General features: G+C 37.8%; 3 protein-coding genes across 3 annotated transcripts; 2 read left to right on the top strand and 1 right to left on the bottom strand.

Annotated features, from left to right (window-relative positions):
- Window positions 1-2,561: 2,561 nt before the first annotated feature.
- LOC121754298 (subtilisin-like protease SBT5.6) lies at window positions 2,562-6,373 on the top strand. Its single transcript, XM_042149676.1, has 9 exons — window positions 2,562-2,639; window positions 2,719-2,911; window positions 2,992-3,168; window positions 3,528-3,639; window positions 3,718-4,279; window positions 4,660-4,757; window positions 4,844-5,186; window positions 5,250-5,463; window positions 5,718-6,373. The coding sequence occupies exons 1-9, from the start codon at window positions 2,562-2,564 to the stop codon at window positions 6,254-6,256; spliced, it is 2,316 nt and encodes a 771-aa protein (XP_042005610.1). The 3' UTR covers window positions 6,257-6,373.
- Window positions 6,374-14,588: 8,215 nt separating this feature from the next.
- Window positions 14,589-14,945, top strand: LOC121756075. Its single transcript, XM_042151533.1, has one exon. It carries the CDS (start codon window positions 14,589-14,591, stop codon window positions 14,943-14,945), a length of 357 nt encoding a protein of 118 aa, XP_042007467.1.
- Window positions 14,946-19,107: 4,162 nt separating this feature from the next.
- On the bottom strand, window positions 19,108-21,724 carry LOC121754964 (transcription factor GTE10-like). Its single transcript, XM_042150246.1, has 7 exons — window positions 21,665-21,724; window positions 20,344-21,178; window positions 20,202-20,262; window positions 20,038-20,127; window positions 19,662-19,822; window positions 19,477-19,569; window positions 19,108-19,371 (listed from the first exon to the last, which is right to left on the bottom strand). Exons 2-7 carry the CDS (start codon window positions 21,151-21,153, stop codon window positions 19,210-19,212), a joined length of 1,377 nt encoding a protein of 458 aa, XP_042006180.1. The 5' UTR covers window positions 21,154-21,178; window positions 21,665-21,724; the 3' UTR covers window positions 19,108-19,209.
- Between the last annotated feature and the right edge of the window lie 1,052 nt (window positions 21,725-22,776).

Here is a 22,776-nt window from a genome sequence, read left to right as displayed (position 1 = left end):
CCCGAACTCAATTTCTCCTCAGAAATGAATGGTGACGGACTGAGAGCCGAACTAGATCTTGCCGAAGAAAGAAGAGAATTGGCCTGCATAAAAGCAGCCAAGTACAAGGAGCAAGTAGCCCGGTATTACAACCAAAGGGTGAAGAAGCTGCAATTTCAAGTGGGAGATCTCGTCTTGAGAAACAACGAAGTAAGCCGAGCAGAAAAGCTGGGCGAACTCGAACCCACATGGGAAGGTCCATATCGGGTGTCAGAAGTCCTCGGCAAAGGGTCTTACAAATTGACTCACGTGTCAAGAGCACAAGTACCCCGAACATGGTACGTTTCCAACCTCAAAAAGTTCCATTTGTAAGAGACAGTCCGGTCAATGTGCTTTCTTTGGTTTGCTTGGTCTTTATTTGTCTCTGTGCGTTTTGTCTGTGTGTTTTGTCTGTTTCGGTGCGTGTCGTCTCTTACAAATGTTACTGAGGTATCTTGTTCTTCGAAGGCTGATCCCCTTCTTAGAACATATATAAGCCAACGATTGTGAGTCAAAGCTTCTACAGAAGATACAAGACCACAATTCAGCTTAAACAAGCAGTTCGTCTGAAACGAGCTGCAACAAGCCAACGATTGTGAGTCAAAGCTTCTACAGAAGATACAAGACCACAATTCAGCTTAAACAAGCAGTTCGTCTGAAACGAGCTGCAACAAGCCAACGATTGTGAGTCAAAGCTTCTACAGAAGATACAAGACCACAATTCAGCTTAAACAAGCAGTTCGTCTGAAACGAGCTGCAATAAGCCAACGATTGTGAAGTCCAAGCTTCTAAAGAGGATACAAGACCACAATTCGGCTTAAAAATCAAGCACTTCGTCTGAAACGAACTGCAACGAAAGTCCGATTCTCGCGATAAAACTTGCCTGAATTAGGACAAGGGAAAGTCCGATCCACGCGATAAACCTCGCCGAATTAGGACGACCAAGTTCGGTCAAAGAAGTTTACCTCATAAGACCGAGGACGACCATGTCTAGTCAAAGAGGTTTACTGCATAAGACCACTTCGGTTAACTGGGAAAGTCCGATCCACGCGATAAAACTCGCCGAATTAGGACAAGGGAAAGTTCAATCCCGGCGACAAAAATCGCCAAATTAGAACACAAGACGAGTCCGGTCAAAGATGTTTATTTCATCAGACCAAAGACGAGTCCGGTCAAAGATGTTTATTTCATCAGACCAAAGACGAGTCCGGTCAAAGATGTTTATTTCATCAGACCAAAGACGAGTCCGGTCAAAGATGTTTATTTCATCAGACCAAAGACGAGTCCGGTCAAAGATGTTTATTTCATCAGACCAAAGACGAGTCCGGTCAAAGATGTTTATTTCATCAGACCGACAAGCCAAGTCCGGACAAAGATGTTTATTTCATCAGACCAAAGACGAGTCCGGTCAAAGATGTTTATTTCATCAGACCAAAGACGAGTCCGGTCAAAGATGTTTATTTCATCAGACCAAAGACGAGTCCGGTCAAAGATATTTATTTCATCAGACCAAAGACGAGTCCGGTCAAAGATGTTTATTTCATCAGACCAAAGACGAGTCCGGTCAAAGATGTTTATTTCATCGTACTTGTCCTCTGACGTCCCCTGACGTCAGCCTCCCCCGTACCTTTATCCAGAATGCCGAAGTGACTCGCTTCGCCGAAGTGATTCACTTCGTCTTTCGGGGGGGGGGTAGTGATGGGGTGCGTACTAAACAAGCCCGACAGCAATGACGGCCCATCAGCCCAAAGCCCAAGGAAGAGTATGAGTTCGGCATTACCGAAGAGTTCGGCCTCAGCCTACAGCTCGGTAAAAGCCGACCAATCAAGCTCTGCGAGTTCGGCATTACCAAAGAGTTCGGCCTCAGCCTACAGCTCGGTAAAAGCCAACCAAGCTCTACTCTCAGATCGGCAACCAAAGCAGTTCGGTCTCAGTTTTCGACCGAACAAGGAGTTAGTGGACCCATGCAGGATTTCCACAACTTCCAACACACCCACTACCACGTGGCGTCAACTCAGGCCACGATCTTAGGCCATGACCTACACGACCTCCACGACCTAGAGTGATGATGTAAGCCACGATCTTAGTTCAATGTATAAATAGAACTTAGATCTGATAGAAAGGAGTTAGAAGCTCTCTAGAGATAAAATCATATAGCAAGTCTGTGTTGTAAGCTGTAATCCCAGATCAAGCAATACAATCTTGCCCTCCCTTCTTCCCGTGGACGTAGATTTACCTCAGTAAATCGAACCACGTAAATTCACCGTGTCGTAATTTATTTTTACGAGCATTCATCATCATCAATAATTCGCGGATTCATCATTGCTCTACCATAAACACTAATTAAACGTACAAGAAAGGGATTCTCTTTGAGAAGAAATTACGCATGTAGCTTTTGCACTGCATTACAATAACTGATTACTCAGTAAAACAAGGCTAAAATACCACTCTCAGAGTCACACATAAGGAGAGGTTATTTGTTGCCACCAATCTTTATAAGCTGATCAAACAAACTGAAACAGCAACACATAATTTCAGGCATAATGCATAACCAACCAACATCTTTCTTTTTTTCCCTTCTTCTTCTTCTCCGAATCTCGGCTTTGTCTGCTCAACACCAGGTTGATTTTACCTCCTTTCGACTTTTACAAACACATTCTTGATTTATTTTACTTGATTAATTGTATATGCTAAATCCAGGTATACGTAGTGTACCTAGGAGGGCACAGTGGGCTTCAGACACCTGAAGAAATCGAAAACATACACCGTTCATATCTGCATTCCGTCAAGTCTTCTCGTGAGGAAGCTGCAGCCTCCATCATTTACAGCTACAAGAACGCGATTAATGGCTTTTCGGCTTTTCTCACTTCTCAACAGGCTGATGCACTATCAGGTGACTATATGTTGCTTCATGCATGGATATATATATACTGTGCAGATTTAAATGTATTGAATCTTGACTGTGTTGGACAGAGATGGATGGAGTGATCTCAGTGTTCCGTAGCCAGCCATCGAGGCTTCACACGACCAGATCGTGGGATTTCATTAGCTTGCTCGAGGCTAACTGGGATGCTTCGATGGCTAATGGAGAAGATCTGTTGAAGCAAGCGGGATATAGCCAGAATGTCACCGTAGGCGTAATCGACACCGGTATTCGTTTTTTCTTGATTTGTACTCTACAAAAAAAGGACCATCAAATTGATTACGCAATTGCATGCGTTGGAAAATTGATCAAAATTTTGGACACAGCGAAAAGTGTGTTGAGGATGCATTTGAAAACTTTGTCTAATCTTTTTTTAAGACGTAAAGAAATATTTGTTGGCTTGCATCCAACCAAAATGAACGATGCTTTAAAAGCATCTCAAAAAAGCAAAAAGCAAAAGATTAAGACACAGTTTCCTTGACACAAGTTAGTATCTTCCATTAAATAAAAAAATGTCCTTGGCTATTTATTTTAGTACTTACATAAAATATGACACTAACCTAATTTGGAAACCTAAACTTTCTAGGAATATGGCCAGAGTCAGAGAGTTTCAGTGACACAGATATGGGACCTATTCCATCATATTGGAAAGGATCTTGTCAAAGTGGTGACCAATTTAATTCTTCTAACTGCAATAGGTATTAAATCAGAAGAAAAAAAAATTAATGATTTGTCATTCAAATTTCGAATAATCAATTTGGTAATACATACACCAGGAAAATAGTAGGGGCTCGCTACTACCTAAAAGGGTACGAGGCAGCCTACGGCCCGGTCGACCCAAAATTCGACTTCAAATCGCCTAGGGACATGGCCGGCCACGGGACCCACGCTGCGTCAATTGTTGGCGGCCGGATGGTCCCCAACGCCGCCGCGATCGGCGGCATTGGCAGCGGCACGGCGAGCGGGGGCGCCCCGCTCGTGCGCCTGGCCGTGTACAAAGTGTGCTGGGCGGTTCCGGGGGCGAGCATGGCGGAAGGGAATGCATGCTTCGACGACGACTTGATCGCGGCCTTTGACGACGCCATCGCCGACGGCGTTCAAGTGCTCAGCGTTTCGATGGGGAGGAGTACTAGCGTTCCATACGAGAGAGATGGGATCGCCATTGGAGCGCTGTATGCTGTGAAACGAAATATTGTGGTGGCTTGCAGCGCCGGGAACTCCGGCCCGGATCAGTCCACCATCACGAACGTTGCCCCGTGGGTCATCACCGTTGGTGCGAGTAGCATCGACCGTGAGTTTTCGTCGCCTGTCATGCTTGGAAACGGCGTCGTTTTGGTGGTTCGTATATACTCCACATATATGTATGGGCGTATTATATTACTAGCAATTTTTTACGATTCACAATTAATAGGTGAAAGTTCATGTTAAGTTCCTTTACTAATGTGAATCATTTAGATGAATTAATTAAATTTGAAAATCATGTTCGAGTCTTTTCGCCATTGTTATTGTTAGTAGTAATTACTAGTATTTTATACTTTAGTCCCACGGCATGTCAAGCATGCACGTACGCTCGTGCTTAACCTCATCCCTAAGCACGCAGATGGAACCATGGAGGTGCTCTTAAATAGGAATTAGTAATACTAATTGAAGTTTTGGATGTGCTTTTGGAATGCTATGAAACTAATGATGCGGTTTTAAAATTTCATTAATGAAAGCAGGGACAATCAATCACTCCATTTGATGAGGCTGGGACATACCCTCTCGTTTATGCAGCAGATGTGGAAATTCCAGGCTCCACAACAAGTGAAAATAATGGGTTCGATCAATATATACACGTATAATATTGTTAAATTTAGGTAATACATTTTTGACTTTATTTCATTACTTTTACATTAACGCTAGGTTATGCATGAGCGGCACGCTTTCACCGGATCTTGTGAGAGGAAAAGCCGTCTTCTGCCGTAGTGGAGCCACTTTCGAAACCCTAGAAGTGGCCCGAGCAGGCGGCGCAGCGGCTGTGCTCGGAAACTCCTACGAAGGAATGGGAGTTATAGGCCAGTCTTTTATGATTCCGACAACAACCATTCTCTCTAACGAAATACCGATAGTTTATAACTACACTGTGTCCAATAAAGCTGCAACGGTCACGTTAAAGCCGGTCAAGACTTTATCCGGCACATTGGCTCCATTCATGGCTCCCTTCACCTCTAGAGGCCCCAGCCTCGTCGATCCTAATATTCTTAAGGTCAGTCATTTTTCTGTTTCATTTCATAAATATTGATGGGTCAGTTAAAATTTAATTTTGCAGCCGGATGTTACTGCTCCGGGACTCAATATACTAGCAGCATGGAGCGAGGCGGCATCTCCGTTGAACGTCCCGGCTGACAAAAGAGTCGTTAAATACCAATTCCTTTCTGGGACGTCTATATCGTGCCCCCATGTTTCTGCTGTTGCCGCACTTCTTAGGGCGTTGCACCCCAATTGGAGTAGCGCCGCCATAAGATCCGCCCTCATCACAAGTTGTATGTCTATATTAAAAATTAATTTCTAAGCACTCTTAAATATTTTTCTAGTTAAACCAGTGTTTTAAAAATCAGATCGTACCGATCAACTAATGAATATTTTTCAATTGGTCAAGTGGATTCAAACATCCTATCTAACATTAATTAATAAATAAATGAAGTAATTATAATGTATGTATTGGTTAGACTGGTCCATCCCGTTAGACTATAACTTATAGCTTCGTCGGTTCACTTATCGATGTGATATGTTACAGCAAAGCCGAGCAACAACGAAGGCGGAAGCATAACAAATGCGCAAGGGAATCCTTCAACCCCCTTCGAATCGGGAGCCGGACACATCCAGCCATCCCTGGCCGCCGATCCGGGGCTCGTCTACGATGCTTCGTATGGAGACTATCTGCTTTTCCTTTGCGCCAGCAGCGGCAATCGGCTCGACCCGTCCTTCCATTGCCCCGACGACGACGACGACGTGCCTTCGGCGAGCCATTTCAACTATCCGTCGCTGGCGATCGACGATTTGGAGGACGGAAGGATGAGAGTGGCGAGAGTCGTCACCAATGTGGGGCCCGCGAGGTCGACGTACACGGTGACGATCAATCAGCCGCCGGGTTACACGGTGAAGATCGCGCCGGCGGTGCTGAGATTCAGCGCGGTGGGGGAAAGGCAGATGTTCAATATTACGGTTACAGCTGGCGGTGGCGCCGTCGAGAATGTGTATGCTTTTGGTTCCTTTGTTTGGAGTGATGGAATTCATCGAGTAAGAAGTCCGATTGCAGTAACTAACTCAGATTAATCTTATGTACTTTCCTATTTATCCCAAATAATATACAAATTGTATCATTTTTACAATAATTTATGAATCGAGAAACCATGTGTTGGATATTGTAGCGTTGGGGGTTGTGTAGCGTATTAGAAAAAGGATTAAATTGAACTTTTATTATAATAGAAAGTTATTCCAAAATTATAGACGTACATTACCCATTCTAGTTTTTACACATCGATTGGGCTTTTTGGATTAGGCTTTTAGCAGCAATTCCCATTTTTGGGTTTAAGATATTCAAATGGATTAAAATTAAACTATTATTATAATAGAAAGTTATTCCAAATTATACATGTACCTTTTATTAAAGAGGAAACATCTTTTTTAGTAACTCAACTACTCCCATTTTAGTACCCTCTTAATCAGTTATTATGTTAGTTGGATGAGATTGAACTCTATAGAGTTTCGTTTTGATATTTTTTGGTGTGAAAAACATTTATTGGCATTTTAAATATCTTGTATGGTTGTCGTTTTCTTTAAAAATAAAGAAAAGAAAAGACATTTTCAATCGTAATTAATACTTTCTGTTTTATTTTACTTGAATATATTATGTCAATGGTCCTCTACACTATTTGTCTTATAAAGACTATCATTTTCCACTGGAAAAATTATTTTAAGTTCAACTATTAAATAAAACAAAATTAATTATTTACTTTAAATTGAAAGAACATAGAAATTATAAAAGACGAAAAATCGGTCAATTTGGGACAAAAGGAATAGAGAACGAAAAAGACATGTCTAAATTATATTTTCTATTTTAAAATGTTGTTTTCCTCCAATAATTTTACTAGTTTTTAGGAGAATGATTTTTCCTATACTAGTTTTCGGGACCTCTACTCTAAAGTCGTGGCTAATCTTTTAGTGGACCAAGAATAAGCTGTTTGTCATGTTCACGTAACCTAGCTTAGCTATTTCAATTGAGTAACACTTTGACACTTTCTTGAGAAATATTTCAATTGAGTTATACTTTGATACTTTCTTGAGAAAAACTATTTTTTTCATAACTTAAGAGATGCACATGAAAAAAAAATTAATTGGTTAATAAATTCACATTTTAATTCAAGGCCCCGAAATATCACATGATTGTGGGGTGAATATACGTACTGACAGATTGGCCTTTGGAGTTGTTTCCGACTTCAAGGTGTGACATTTCTACCCCAATGTTTTAAAGTTGTGATCCATCTTCATTCTTTGTTTGTCATCCTATATTAGCAATATTTGCTACACCATATCTACCTTTCGATGCTGATGATAATCTTTTTCCCTCTGTACGCCCCACGAGCTCACTATGAAACCATAGCATGCAAGATTCCAAATGTAAAAAATATCATGGTGTGATATCATTTTTACTCCTAGTTTGTTAGAATGTGAGGGGCCATGCCAAAGGAAGGTCGTGTCATTGCAAGAGTACAAAACCACACAAGTAACATCCCCCATTGATGGATTGTGAATTGAAAGTAGTGTTTGTGTTAATTTGAGCGGACATAGTTGAAGGAGATGAGAAAATTGTTGATAAGGCAGATTTATTTAATTTGAAGGTGAAATATAACTTGCTAAATTACAAATGCCATGAAATGACTGGTTATGCGCTGTCATTTTCCTCTAAAAGCAAAACATAGATTCTTCAATTGGAACTCCTCCATCACAAAACATAGATTCTTCATTTTGTTTTTCATATTTTCATTCTTATCTTTACAATGCTTCTTATAGTTTCTCTCTCAAATTCACATACTATCACTCAATTAATTTCTTGTTAGTTTAATGTAATTTTAAAAACCCTACAAGTAAAATGGTCCAGCTCGCAAAGTTGGGAAATTTAAGTTGTTACGAATATGGTTTACATTAGTACTATCATTTGAAGTGTATATATATGGTCCTTTGTAGTATTAAATTAATATAGTAGTACTTGAGTTGAGAATAAAAAAACAGCATGGAATGTTTGGTGCCAAATTCCAGTTAAATTAATCACCATTTTCACATTAAAATTGCGTTCTAAAACTTCCATTTTCTTCTAGCTTAATTAAGCACATTATAGTTCTAATCAATACAGTATATTTTATTATCAACGTAATGATTAATTCTGGAAAGAGAAAAAAATAAGCAAAAGAGAAGGAACTAAACGTAAAACATTTTGTCGTTTGCTTGGGGGATTCGTTATAATGCATATATCCACTAGAAAGCCTTATCGACGATTCAACGTAACTACGTTATCATCCAGTAAAACAGTGACATTAAATTTAATTTATGGATAATGATCATTAAATAATTCGGTACACTATATAGAATAGGGAGTGAAAGTGTAGATAGGCAATGAATGGAGAGGGTGTGAAAAGTGTGTAAAATGGGTGGTGGAGGAGTGGTATTTATAGGGTAATTTAAAAAAAATAAAAATAAAATAAAATAATCGAAAGGGGCGACCGGCGCGCCTATAGGCGCGGCGATGGTCCACCGGCGCTTCCTCGCACATTTATCGCCGATCGCCCGCCCGGCTTGTTTTTTTCGTCCGCCGCGGGGCGGACGTCCCACTCACTTATAGGCCGCCCCGTCGTCGTCCCCGCCGGGGCTATCGCCGCGTCTCTATTATAGTGGATACCCTTATATTCGTTCTCAATCTTTTTCGTTACTTTTTTTTTAATAAAAAGAATAAAATAATTAATGCTAATAAAAAATTTTCAGTTTTGTGTGTTTAAATATAATTGTAATTAAAATATTACTATTAAAAATTATGAATAAAATGGACATTAAATAGCGGACCCCTCAATAAATAATTTAGCCGAAACTAAATGAACAACCAAAAATCAAAACTAAAATGAAAAATGACCAGGAGTCGAGTCGAGTCGAGTCTAGGAGAAATGTTAGACCATCCACAACGGGACTCGCCGGCGTCTCGCGTCTCGTCTCAGCGAGACGAGACCCCGGCGAGACGCGTTGCAGCCTCCATCTCGTCCCGTCTCGTCGCGCGTCTCGTCTCGCCGAGCCAGGAGACGAGCTGGCTCGCCACGCGCCTCGGCGACGTGGCGCAGCCCGGCGTCGTGCGTGACGCCCACTCGTCGGCCCGCGAGTGGGCGTCGTCACGTGCTGACGCAATAAATATTTTTTTTTAAAAAAAAATCGAATTTAAATAAAAAAAAAAATTTTTGTAACGGTATTATTACCGTTTTTTTGTTTTTTTTTTATATTTTTTTTGTTTTTTATTAAATTTTTTACTCTATAAATACTCCTAAACCCATCCTCATTTACACACAACTACACATCTATTCTTCATATCATCTAAATTTTCTCTCAAATTTTCGCTGAAATTTTCATAACCCAACTCAAGATGTCCGGCGACGGCGAGGGCAACTATGGCGGCTCCGGCTCCGGCGGGTGGGATCTCAACTCATTCGGCGATTGGGAGAACATGATCAACACATTGGGCGGTGGAGGTTCGTCAACGCCGGGGACCCAGGGTTCGGCGACGCCGGGGGGGTACCAACCACCCAATTTTGACCTTGATGCATATGTTCGTCCCAACGTCCCGCGGTTTTCGCAGGGATTATCCCAGATCCGGGAGGATTTTCCAGTTGATCCCACGCCGGGAGTAGGCCGAGGCGGTGGAGGTGGCCGAGGCGGTGGAGGTGGCCGAGGCAGTGTACAACCCCAGACGGGCGAGGACGAGGAGGAAGAAGAGGAAGAGGATCTTGGCCGACATCCGTACAACAACCTCGAAACGATGGCGGTGTACAACGCCTGGATCACGGTCTCGTATGATCCCATCGTCGGGAATCAACAAACCCGGAAGTGTTTCTGGGAAAAGGTTGTCGAGGTCTACCACCAAATAAAGCCGAACCGCTCCCGCAAGCGCACAGTTAAAATGATCCGCTGTCACTTTGACCGAGTCGACCGACAGGTCAAAAAATTCTGCGGCATCTACTCGGCGGAAGAGGCGCGCTACCAAAGCGGCGCCACGGCCACCGACATTTTGACGTCCGCTTTGCGCGCCTACTACCAGGACGAGGGACATCAATTCAGATTTGTTGATGTTTGGCGCGCCGTCAAGGACGAGGAACGATGGGCCGGCGGTTTCCGCTCCAGCTCGGGCTCAAACTCGAAGCGCACGAAGCATACGGCGAGTGGCCAATACTCGTCTAGTGCTGGTGCGTCTGGTGGTGACACTGCTGAAGGCATCAGCCAACATGATGCTGAATCCCAGGAGTTTGCGGGTACGGTCGGCGATGCAGGAGGATCCGCGAGTACGCGCCGTCGGCCGCAAGGGACGAAGGCGGCGAAAGCGGCTAGAGCAAGGAAGGGCCGAGGCGAATCAAGCCAGCCGGCCTCAGGATCGGGCTCGCGAGGAGGCTCGGACACACTTATGGTGGCGTACATGACCGCCACAATGGCGGACACTTCCCGCTTCTCGCACTCCCAATACGCGGCCTGGTGGAACGGAATTGTGCATATGGCAGCACAACTTGGCCTTCCGACTCCCCCTCAACCTCGACCGCCTCCGGAGGATGATTAGCCCTTCCGATTAATTTTTTTTTATTTTGTGTGTTTTTTTATTTTGTGTGTTTTTTTATTTTGTGTGTTTTTTTTATTTTGTGTGTTTTTTTTATTTTGTGTGTTTTTTAATTTTGTTTTAATTTTAATAAAGTGTGTTTGTTTAAATTGAATTGGGTTTTAAAAAAAATTATAAATTAAATTGAATGAATAGTAATTAAGAGACGGTATAGAGACGGTTAAGAGACGGAGCGTTGCAGCCTCCGTCTCTTAGTTAAGAGATGGAGGAAAAAAGGACAGTGGGGCCCTCAAATAGTGCTCAAATAGTAGTTAAGAGACGGTTTAAGAGACGGTATAGAGACAGCGTTGTGGATGGCCTTATTCTCGTAAGAATATACGCCCACGAAGGCACTACAATAGCTGATAGTGATTACGGTCAATAACCGATGATGATTACAGTCAACTGAAAGCTAAAAGCATCGGCCATACAAAGGACACATATTAGCTTGATTCTAACAATGATTTAGGGATGTCAATGCAGCGCGCAACCCGTGGACTGACCCAAATAACTCATCAAATTTATAGGGTTAGGGTTGAAAATTTCTAGCCCGATAAAATTACAAACTGATTAGCCCGCACCCGATCAACCCGCAACACGTTAGGGTCAGACCTTAAAACCCGATGGGCTGGCCCGAAAACCCGATAAATTTTCTATTGTTCTATTTGTTTGACTCCTAATTGGACAATTTCATTGATTATTTTTATAATATAGATAACTAAAAAAATAACATTCAATTTTATATTAAATATATAAATTATATATTAAAATTTTATTAATATAATAATACATAAATAAATTAGAAACTTCTAATTCATTAACAAATATTTAAATTTGTAAAACATGTTTTAAAATATGCTTTAAAATATTTAAATTTATGTTTTATTTTACACAAATCTCAAATATTAGTATTTGATCATGTTTGTGTTTGAGATTAAGTATATATCTCAAATTTATCATAATTAAATATTTATATTTTATAAATATAACTAATTTTCATCATTATTTATTGGATTGATCGCATGTTAATTTTATCGGTAGCAACCCGATTAACCCGCTGGGCCAGCCCGAAACACGACTAGGGTTAGGGTTGAACTTTTATAACCCGAAAAAAGCTCAACCCGATTACCCCGCACTCGATTGACCCGCAACCCGAGTAGGGTTGGCCCGAAACCCGATGGGCCGGCCCGATTGACATCACTAATTTCTTATGGTACATGTTGTAGCACTTATTGTTCATCTATAATATCTACACACAGTCGTCAACACACACCCAAGAATTGTGAAAACTACTGCAAAATTGGACTAACGAAATACTAGGAGTTTTGTAAATTTGACCTTAGTTAATTTCAACGGTAAACAGTAGACGCAAACGGAACTAAAACGGAGCTTTCAGGGGGCCCAACCACACGTGTGCATGCACGAGACACATACCCTATTTAGTAGGTAAAAAAATTATACAAACTTAATTGGTCATAAATTGATTGCAACACGTACTCTAACTCTCCACCTTCCTAACCTAATTAAAATTACTCCACAAAGGCTAATTGTTAACATGATTCATCGAAAGCATACCCACAAAATTAACATTTCTTCTAGTCCATAGGGTCCCCACACACCCCCTCATCAACCAATCATAACCTCATTGTATGTACTATATAGAGAAGGCGATGGATCTTACACTACAAACAAAAAACATGCCAATTATCAAGGGATTTACCGACAACACAATGTGCGTCGCCATTTACCTACAGATTACCAAGGGATTTGCCATTAGAAAATTTAATTTATGTTACAAACGAAGAGTTCCGTGAGTAAATCTCTTATAATTTTCAATTATACCAGAGCGAATTATCGAGAGATGCTTGCCGTTGGAAAATTTAAAACGCTAGTCCATTTTATCGAGGGATGTTTGACGTTGGAAAATTTAAAACGCTACTCCATTTACCAAGGTCCTAGTCTGAAACTTAACCGAGCATTTCATTTTTCTATTTTTAAAACCCTAGCTCTCTTTCCCGCCATTCTACTCCAAAGTTCGTCTTAAAGAGTTTAAAGATGTTAGAAAAATGGAACCCAAAAAGTATTCAATACTAACGTAAAAAAAACTGAAACCCTATATAAAAACTGATATAAACATCTTACTGAGATTTTATTTTATTCTTTTTATAGCACATTAATATTAAAAAGATAATCATCCAAACTTGTTTTTACGCGTTTTTTTTACTGTCAAGATAAACATCCAAACTTTAGCCTGTAGTGTGTGTAACTGTGTATGCATAATATTCAAATGGCATATTGTTAAAGCTAAATATGTTTATATATTTGACTTTAAGACCCCATATTGTGATTGTGCTGGGTCTTCTTACTACAAAAATAATTAATGGTAAAAAAATTTATACATATATATGAAATATGAATTAATTACGAAATCGGACTTTACACGCGTGATCTCTAATTAATAATATTGAAATTTGAAGTTAAAACTGTAATGAAAATTTAATTAACGTGGTAATTAGAATACCTTGATGCATTCCCTCTAAAAAACTTGATACGTACGTATTAACACCTATGTGAGTGAGTACAGCATACGCAAGGAATAAAACAGAAGAAAGCCAATTAATTCCTTCAAAAAGAAAACAATTAATACGCTACGCAAAATTAATTGTATTTACTGCCAATTTAATAATTCCTTATCTACAATAGAATTAGTTATAAAGACAGCAAAAAGCCGTGAGCCTCAAGTTAAGATAAACAATCCAAATGTTGAAGATTTTTAACTTAACAAAAAAGCAATTAATTTAGGATATTAGTATATCAATTTCAAAATTTTAGCCAAATTCGAGATTTGCATATCGGGTTTAAAATCTACTTGTAAATTTTAAAATTATTGATTTTTTCTAGTTTTGCAACTAACAAAGATTCTTGCATTGACATGACTTTATGGATTGAGAACTATCTCTCTTTTCTCTCTTATTACTCTCATCGTCCCTTAAAAATAGAAACTCCTTTCTTTTTGGTCCGACCCCTTAAAAAATTTCTATTTTTATGGGACGGAAGAATTACATTTTTTTCTCAATATAAACCATAATTCAGTTTATGAAATTATTTTAATTTAGTACAATGGGACTTTATTTCAATGCTTATTATGTGACTGTCATTTTAGTTGATGCTAATCTATTCATATCAACTTTGTAATTTTGATTTTGGACTAAATCATAAAGAATTAAGAGTTCAATAATTTGTAGATAAATTTGGAGATCAATATAAAAGTACTCATTCCGTTCATAAAAATATAGTCTTGTTTTTTCATTATCATCCTCCACTAAAATTAGTCTCATACTAAAAATTATAAATTATTTCTAATTTATTAATAATACTTATTTCTTTTCTTTTTTTTAATCTTTTTCTCTTCTCTCTTTTACCATATTCTCTCTTTCTCTTTTCTACCTTATCCACTTTATCTCTTTCCTATATCATACTCTAATAATCATGTATGGAGTATAAAATTTACTAGTACTACTAAAGTTTAATAATTTTTGTACAAATCGACCAATAATTTATTCATTTAAAATAGAAACAGTAAAATAATATCGAGAAAGCGGGGACCGCACTCAAACCTCTTCACAGTGACGCCAGCAATCAAATCGATCTAGCTCTGATTCAACACTCAATCATTCATTCATTTTCCCTATAAATTCTCACCATTTTCAATCTCAATTCACAAACAAATTCTGCTCCATTTCTCTCTTCCGAGTGCAGATTTCTACAATGGCAGAAGAATTCGAGGAATCCGAGGTCGTGTTCAACACCAACAACGAATTCACCGGCGACGCCGCCGCCGATTTCAAGATGAGCTCGATGGAGCTCTTCTCGAGGAAGAAGATTAAGACGGTTCCGATGAGCATCCCGGAGAAAGTATCGTGGCTCCGCTACTCCGATCCCGATTTGGAAGCTGACTGCGGCGGCGGAGAGATGGTGCCTCCGCACGTCATCGTGGGGCGGCGCGTGGCCGGAAAGATGATGGCTTTCTCCGTTTGCACGGGAAACGGGAGGACTCTCAAGGGACGGGATTTGAGCCAAGTCCGTAACTCCGTTCTCCGCCTCACCGGCTTCCTCGAAACGTGATGGGAATTTTGAATTAAATTCGATTTTTAAAGGATTTTTTCACCCGATTGTTTCAGAAATTAGATGTTAATTAGTATTATTAGTGATTGTGCGGAATTTCCAAGAAATTGTGCGACTCTGTTTGTTGTAAGAAAATGGAAGAGGAAAAATGTTTTGCAAAAAAAGGGGGATTAATTGAATTAGAAAAGGAAAAAGAAAGGGTATTTCAATTGAGATATTTTAATTATGTTATAAAAATGTGAAATTATGAATTGTGATTATTGGGTGCATGTTATAAGTTAAGAAAGATCCAGATTCCAGGGTGTTAGATTTGGTTTCTGTTAGGCTATGAATGGGGGTGGGTGGGGCATTACGCCATTTTTTATTAAACAATAGATCTCATTTTTCCTGTATAAATTTGTCGTTTTGTGCAATCCACAGCTGGGCTATATTAGAATAATATTGTTTTATTTTATAATTAATTTTTTATTATTTTTTTCAATTGCTCTATATTAAATTGAACAATTTTATATTCCTTTCACATTAGTATTGAGATAATTTATTTGGAACAGAATTAAGAAGTAAATATTTAACAGTTAAGTGAATTGAAAGAAAAATAGAAATGAGAACAAAATATAACGAGAGAATAAAGTAAAATCATCAATTATATGGAACGACTTAATGTTTTTTGGAAGATTGAGATTTTAAGTCAAGATTGATTTTATATAGCGTTAATCGAAATTAAATATTGGCATTATAATTTATCAAACCAGTAATATTTATAAGACTCTAATTTCGAAAGATTATTATTGGTGCGTGTAGAATTTAGACTGTCATGTTTTAGTTAGAAATAATGAATCAAATTATAAGCAAGAGAGCAAGATTAAGTAACCGAATTTGACGCGGTTAATCACTCTACGTGGTGCGACATTAGGCAAGAGCAATAATTATTTTGTGGCTTATCTAGATGAAGGGAATAGTGATGGGTTGTTACACATTAATAGTGGTCCATTTTTAAGTCTCTCATTCCATTTTCCATTTTAATATTTTCACAAGAATTTCTTTTATTTTTTTCTTTTACTTTCAATTTTGCATGCTTCAGTCGAATTTTGTACTTATTATCAACCATTTATTGCACTAAATTAGATTGTATAATTAATTTTTTTGAATTTTATTGTTATTTTTATTAGATGAAGTAGAAATTTGTTGTAAAAATAAAATGTATTGTGATACATTATAACCAATACTACTATATATTCGTAAAATTGAAATTTAAAAAAAAATATTAAATTTCTATCCAACAAAAATAATAAATTCAAAAAACAAATTATACAATCTAATTTAGTGCAATAAATTGTTAGGAATGAAACTTGACTCTGAATCTTATCCGATTTATGGGTTAAAATCCCTTTGGATCATTCATAAATAGATTGCCACAATTAAACTATGGAGTATATAGTAGTAATACGCAAGTCAGATTTGTTTAATATGCTGTGGAATCTGGATCTTCATGTTTGATTATTAATTATAATTGAAGCATACTGATATAAAACAATTACTTAACACTTAAAATACTGCTTCGCTTCGTTAACCGCATTAACACGACATCTGATCAACTACGTTAATTTTGTCATTTAGTAGTAGACTTTAACATAACTTAGTTATCTTGAACTCAGATCAAAGATTTAAGAAATGAGTATCACTAGTATCTTGGTCAAAATCTAATTTTTTTTATAAACTTAAAATTTAATAGTACAAATCACAAATATGTTTAAAATTTATCACAATTGAAAAATCCGACAAACTGATTCATATATACCACTGCGCCAAAAAAGATAGATAAGGAGACTTTTTAATACTATTTAGGATGCTAATTTGTGTGTCTAATTATATCATCTATGTTTCGTAAAGTTTCCTTAATTTGTTAATGTCTCAACTAAAATTAAGAGACACAAATAGAAACACTTTTAGAAAACAAAAGATTAAAATAATTTATCATTAATTTAAAAATATTTTTTTACATCCTAAATTATAGTAGTAATTATTTTTAAATAATCTCAAACACTATTAACTGTGCCTCAATTTTTATGTTTGATATTTTTTTTAACATAGGATACATGGCTTATTGGATATGTAAATGACCAACGTGCCGTCGTTCTGGCAATTCGGATATGTGATCTTAGTGAAAAACATATGTAGGGATTTAATAAGGCCAGGTAAATTTCATAAATTAATTTGCTTGTCTATTTTCAGAAATCGTGGACAAATTTGTGGCCACAAAATTGTTAAAGTCATTCGATATCATTATTGATTGCTTGAATGAATTGATTCATAAGAATTATATTACTAATATATTTTTTCCAATCGACCTAGCTACTTTATTATAGTGTAAACTTGAATAAAAGGAGAGGAAATAATTATTAGTTAAAAGCAGGGTCAATATTTTTATATTTAGACTTTTGTTCATAATAAACTATGTTGATGACTCAATCAACTTTCTTCTAATTGATTACATAAGATCAACCCTTGCCGGTTGTTGGGGAACTAAAATTAGCCAGTGATTATAATTTTAAATTAGGGTCTTAGTTAACTGGGACTATTTTGTTTATGAATGACAGATTTAACTAAAATGTCACCAAGATTTTGTATAATTTTGCCCATGGTTTTAGGAAACTTTGATTAGATTGCCCATTATTTTCTCAAATGCTACAATTGGAGGCTGGAGAACATAATTAGAATTCAATACAATGCACTTTTCATTAGGATAGCAACTATGACAACTTTATATCAATTATTATTCACAAAAGCTTTGGCAAAAATTCTATTCCAATAATAGAATGACATTGACCTCATATTTTTATTGATAACATGCAACTATTGCATGCTTCTGTATAGTTTTTAACAGTCGCATATGTTTTCACTAGCTATCAATAGGAATAGGAAATTTGAAAAAAATGTTAAGATAATTGACCTTATAAAAATTTTCCTAAGTTCAATAGGACTAGGAAGCAGTACTAGTAGTAAGTATTTTTTTAATAAAAGAACAAAGTTACAATATCTGGATGATCTTGAGGCCACACTTTCCAAAGGTATGAGGCAGTATAATGAAGAAATTTTTTAATTAATTTCTGGATTTTTTTATATTTGTATGAATGGATTCAATGTTACCACCAATGTTGTATTATAATACATCAACTCTCATTTTGCAGTGATGTACTATGTGGTAGCAATATCATTCTTACCACGATCATATTCCCCCAAAACCTTCTAATCATCACTTTCAGAGTCTTACTTCTTAACTCAATTTAAAATTATAATAAATGCATTTAATGAAACTAAATAATCCCTTAAACATTACATAAAATTTATGTTTTTCCTTTCATTATATTCATCTTTATTTTTTATAATTAATTTCTCATTTTTTATGAGTATTTATTTTCTATTCTAATTGACAAGATTTTTTTAATTAAAAAAATATAAAATTATAATTCTAATATCCATGTTTGCTTCTCCACTATTCATCATTGTGAGTCTAAGGTTACAAATTAGCTCATTTTATCTCTACATTAGTGGATTTTCTTTGATATTATGATTACACAGAATCTGGTGATCAGAACAAAAAGTGTGGAATACATGCCATACTATCTCTCTCTTGCTACATTCTTGATGAGTATTGCTTTCTTCGCGTATAGAATGCTCAAGCACGATGCCTTTGTCTCTGTAAGCACTTGCTGTCTCCTACTCAAAATGCTTATGAAATCCTCAAACTTCTCTAAGCTTTTACCATTTGCATAAAATCAGATTCCTAATGGGATTGGAGCAGTTCTTGGGATTCTTCAGCTGGTGCTATACTTCCATTACAGCAGAACAAATGCACGAGCATCGAAAGCGCCTTTGCTCGAACCATACACAGCCTAATCTGCTGCTCGTTGCGAGAGCTGAGAAACTGGCCGCGGATCTTGATGCCACCCTTGTTAAATATCGATTATTTAGCCTCTTTGTGTACATTGGTGTGATGTGAGGGGGAATCTTGTTTGTGATTGAAATATAGAGGAAATGGAAATTGGCAAATGTTCTTTTTCATCAATCGATTATGAATATATGTACAATTTATAGATTACAATTCATGAATGTATATACAATTTTTCTTTATACTACAATTCATGACTTTGGTTGTGGGACTTCAAGAACTTTTCTTCATAGATTACAATTCATGAATGTATATACAATTTTTAATATACGATTCCTTCCCTTTTTTTGGGGGGAATATACAATCACATTTCTACTAGAAAAGTTCTCCCTCTTCTGGATCATCATCTTCCACATAGTTCTCCTTCAAGAACAAGCCAATTTGCTCCAATAACTTCGAATTTGGATAGCGACCAAATAGAATATCCATATCTTCCAACATGTTTGGAGGGCGATCGATCTCAGCAGTCTTTTCCATCTGCAACGAGCAACAGTTTTCGACTTCGGTTAATATAAACTCAAAGCTAACAAAAAAAGTATTGAATTTGCTTGGCCAAATGTTATCAGTCCATGAGCTATGTACCATCTCTAGTGCCATCCTTGCAGCATTTCTTTCTCTCTCACGGGAGGCCATTTCAGCAGCTTTGAGTTGTTCTTTGATCCTTGTTTTTTCATCCTAGACAAGGAATGAAACACACAATATTATTAGGCATACTGATATAAAACTAAATATACAATAGTGTATCAGATGGTAAGTAATGTACATACAAGTGACGGATGTGTAGCTTTGAAGATAGTATCTGCAAAGCGGCTTTTGAGCATTGCAACCCGTGAAGCCTTCTTTGGGAACTCTTGGACACCAGCCATGAAACCTATAGAAGTGTAACCAATTATGAAAAGTGTGAAACTATTCATAATCATGTTCAAATCTGCAAGAAATTAAACAAAGTTAAGAATAACTATTTATACTAGTCAGGAACGTGTTGGACTAAACTCATATGTAATGAGAAAAGCCTCATGACTTAAGACACAATAAAAAGTCCACATTGCTACTCTATTTTTCAGTCCCATTCACTCTTTCCCTCATTAAGTTCATCAGAATTGGGATAATGAAGCTGCAATACCAAACATACAGTAACCTTACCTTCAGATGCAGGAGTCGTGGCAGAGGTTGAACAAGGACTTTTTTCTTCATTGGGAGCAGCCCCACGAGTACGAGCATCAATAGCTAATTCTGGATTTACCGGTTTTCAGAGTCGATAGATCGACCAACGTAATTGGAAGATATTGAAGTGCACCACTTCATACCTTCGTCAACAGTTGTGCTCATCAATGAGAATCCATTAAGTGCTGTCTTTCTTTGCTTGACCTATCAAATAAACAAAGAACTCAACTACTGCTAAATTGATGAAATTGGAAAGAACAAGGTGTAAAGACTAACCATACTTACATGCTTAATGCCTGGTTTTGACTTCAATCTTTTCTCAAGTGATGTTTGCCTTGAGTTGCCACGTTTTTCAGGTACGGGAGCTTTCATAAGACCAGCTGCTGGCTTCATAACTTGGTGGTTGTTTTCTACAACTGGCTTCAATTTTGCATCCAATATTTCCCACATCCTCCCGAAATTACACTTCAATAGCCTTGCTGAGCGATAAACTTCAGACGAAGGAGGGTGATACGACATTGCATTCCCAAAAGTCAGCAGCACGTCATCAGCAAATTCCTTTGCAGCAGAGTACATATTCCTCTCGAGCTTATGTTTTATCGTTCCTAAATCCATTGGATTCTTAATCATCTTGAAGTAATCCGGAGTCTTCACTGGATCGACCGGCTTACTGAATGCTTGTGATGGTCTACGATCCATCAGTCCTTTCAAAATCTTACTGCACTCAAGTTTGCAGCAATGATCATCGAGAGACGTCTCTGGGCCCCGCTTGGGAGATGGCTTCAACAGAACATTAGCCTCCAGCTTCTTAGTTACAGCAACAGAAACTCTTTTCCTTTGCCATTGATCATCAATGGGCATCTTTTGCTTTTTGCACCTTTGCCCGTCCAGAGGCATTTCTGGCTTCCTTTTGCCCGAGTTCAACAGCACAGATGGCTTCACCGTGGAAGGCATGCGAGTCCCATCAGTGCCTACGAGTAACTTATCTTCATCTATAGGCCATACACCTTTTGGAGTTACTTTGAACTTCAAAGGACAACGAGCTGCCTTGTGAGGGAGTTGCATCGACATTGTTTGAGTTTGGTTTGCTTCCATTGCAATTGTAGTACTTCAAATTACACTAGGAAAATACAACAGAAACAGGGAAATCATCAGAAATCACCATGTTTCATACATTCTTTCATATGAATTTAATGCATCCAAAACATAAAGTTAGCCAAAGGAAATAAGATAAAATCAAATCAAATCCTGAACTCAAAATATCGAACGAAACCATAATCTATGAAATCCAAAAAAAAGAAGGACCGAAGAGTCAGGATTGTGCGAAACAGAAATTCAAGGAGATTTGGATAGAAATTTTGGTAATGCTTAGTATCAACTCTAATTGAAATGTATTACTCCTAGTTCTACAATCAATTTATTATAGTTTGTATATCATGTGGCGCATGCCTCTTCATGAATGTTTGATTTTTAGGGTACAAAGCAAGTTTATGAATGATTGATCGGCAACATCAAAGTCTTCAAAATTACGAATTGAGTAAACAACCAATTGAAAGAATTTAACGACAAAAAATCAAAGAGAATCGGATTCTCCCATCATACCTACACGATGATGAAGTTCGACGGAGAATCGGAGAGCGGCTTTGAAGAAGAGCGATGAACGTCGGCGGAGGGCTTTCAACTTGGAAGAGAGTAAGTAGTTTGCGTGAGAATTAAGTGAATTTATGTGATTGATGTTCAGTTTAAATAGGGTTTGGCGGTTTAATGAAAGTACTACTCCATTAAGTTATTGTTTACTGATATACGCCAGTTAGATTCAAATTTTATTTAAGGAAAATCATTACCCTTCATTTAAATAGGATTCTTTTTATTAATAATAAAGAAAATTTCTAAATATATTTTATTGCTAATGTGAAACTCGTCGTAGGTTGCAGTTCTATTTAGTTAAATGAAGGGTAATGATTTTCCTTGAGTAAAAAATCATTTGAACTGGATTGATCTTTGAACTTATATAAAGATTGTTAGTGTTTGAGCTCATCAAGATCGGATTGAGCTGGTGGAAGAATCAAGTCAGGAAATAGCCGTTGGGAACCAAAACAGGAACTAGCCGTTGGAAACGGTTATAACCGTGTTCGGCAAAAGGAGCTGTTCGGCCAAAGGAAGCTGTTCAGCAATTGGAAGCTGTTCAGCAATTGGAAGCTGTTCGGCAATTGGAAGCTGTTCGGCAAAAGGAAGCTGTTCAGCAATTGGAAGCTGTTCGGCAATTGGAAGCTGCTCGGCAAAAGGAAGCTGTTCGGCAAAAGGAAGCTGTTCGGCAAAGGAAGCTGTTCGGCGGTTTTCTTGATCGATACTTCTTAAGGGAGTTGCGATTCATTCCGGAACTAACAACAACAGAAATCAAAAGTGATAGAGAGAGAATTCAAGAGAGGAAGTGTTATCTTTCAGCTGTGCGTTTTTAGCTCTCGAAGCAAGAAGTTTTCGGGCGAGTTGAGGGTTTTCCATCTTGTAAATTCTTGAGAGTTTTGAGTGCTCTTATGTTTGTAATTTCTCGAGTGATCAATAAAGAAACACACCAGATTCTGCCCGTGGATGTAGGCTTACGCCGAACCACGTAATTCGCTTGTGTTCTTCCTTGCATGTTGTCATTTCATTAATTTGCATTTCGATCATCACAACCGTAGGTTCGTTCTTCACAACGTGGCGCCGTCTGTGGGAAAT

Source organism: Salvia splendens, chromosome 11 (assembly GCF_004379255.2).
Source record: "Salvia splendens isolate huo1 chromosome 11, SspV2, whole genome shotgun sequence".
Taxonomy (NCBI): Eukaryota; Viridiplantae; Streptophyta; class Magnoliopsida; order Lamiales; family Lamiaceae; genus Salvia; species Salvia splendens.
This window is presented reverse-complemented; position numbering and strand designations above follow the sequence as displayed.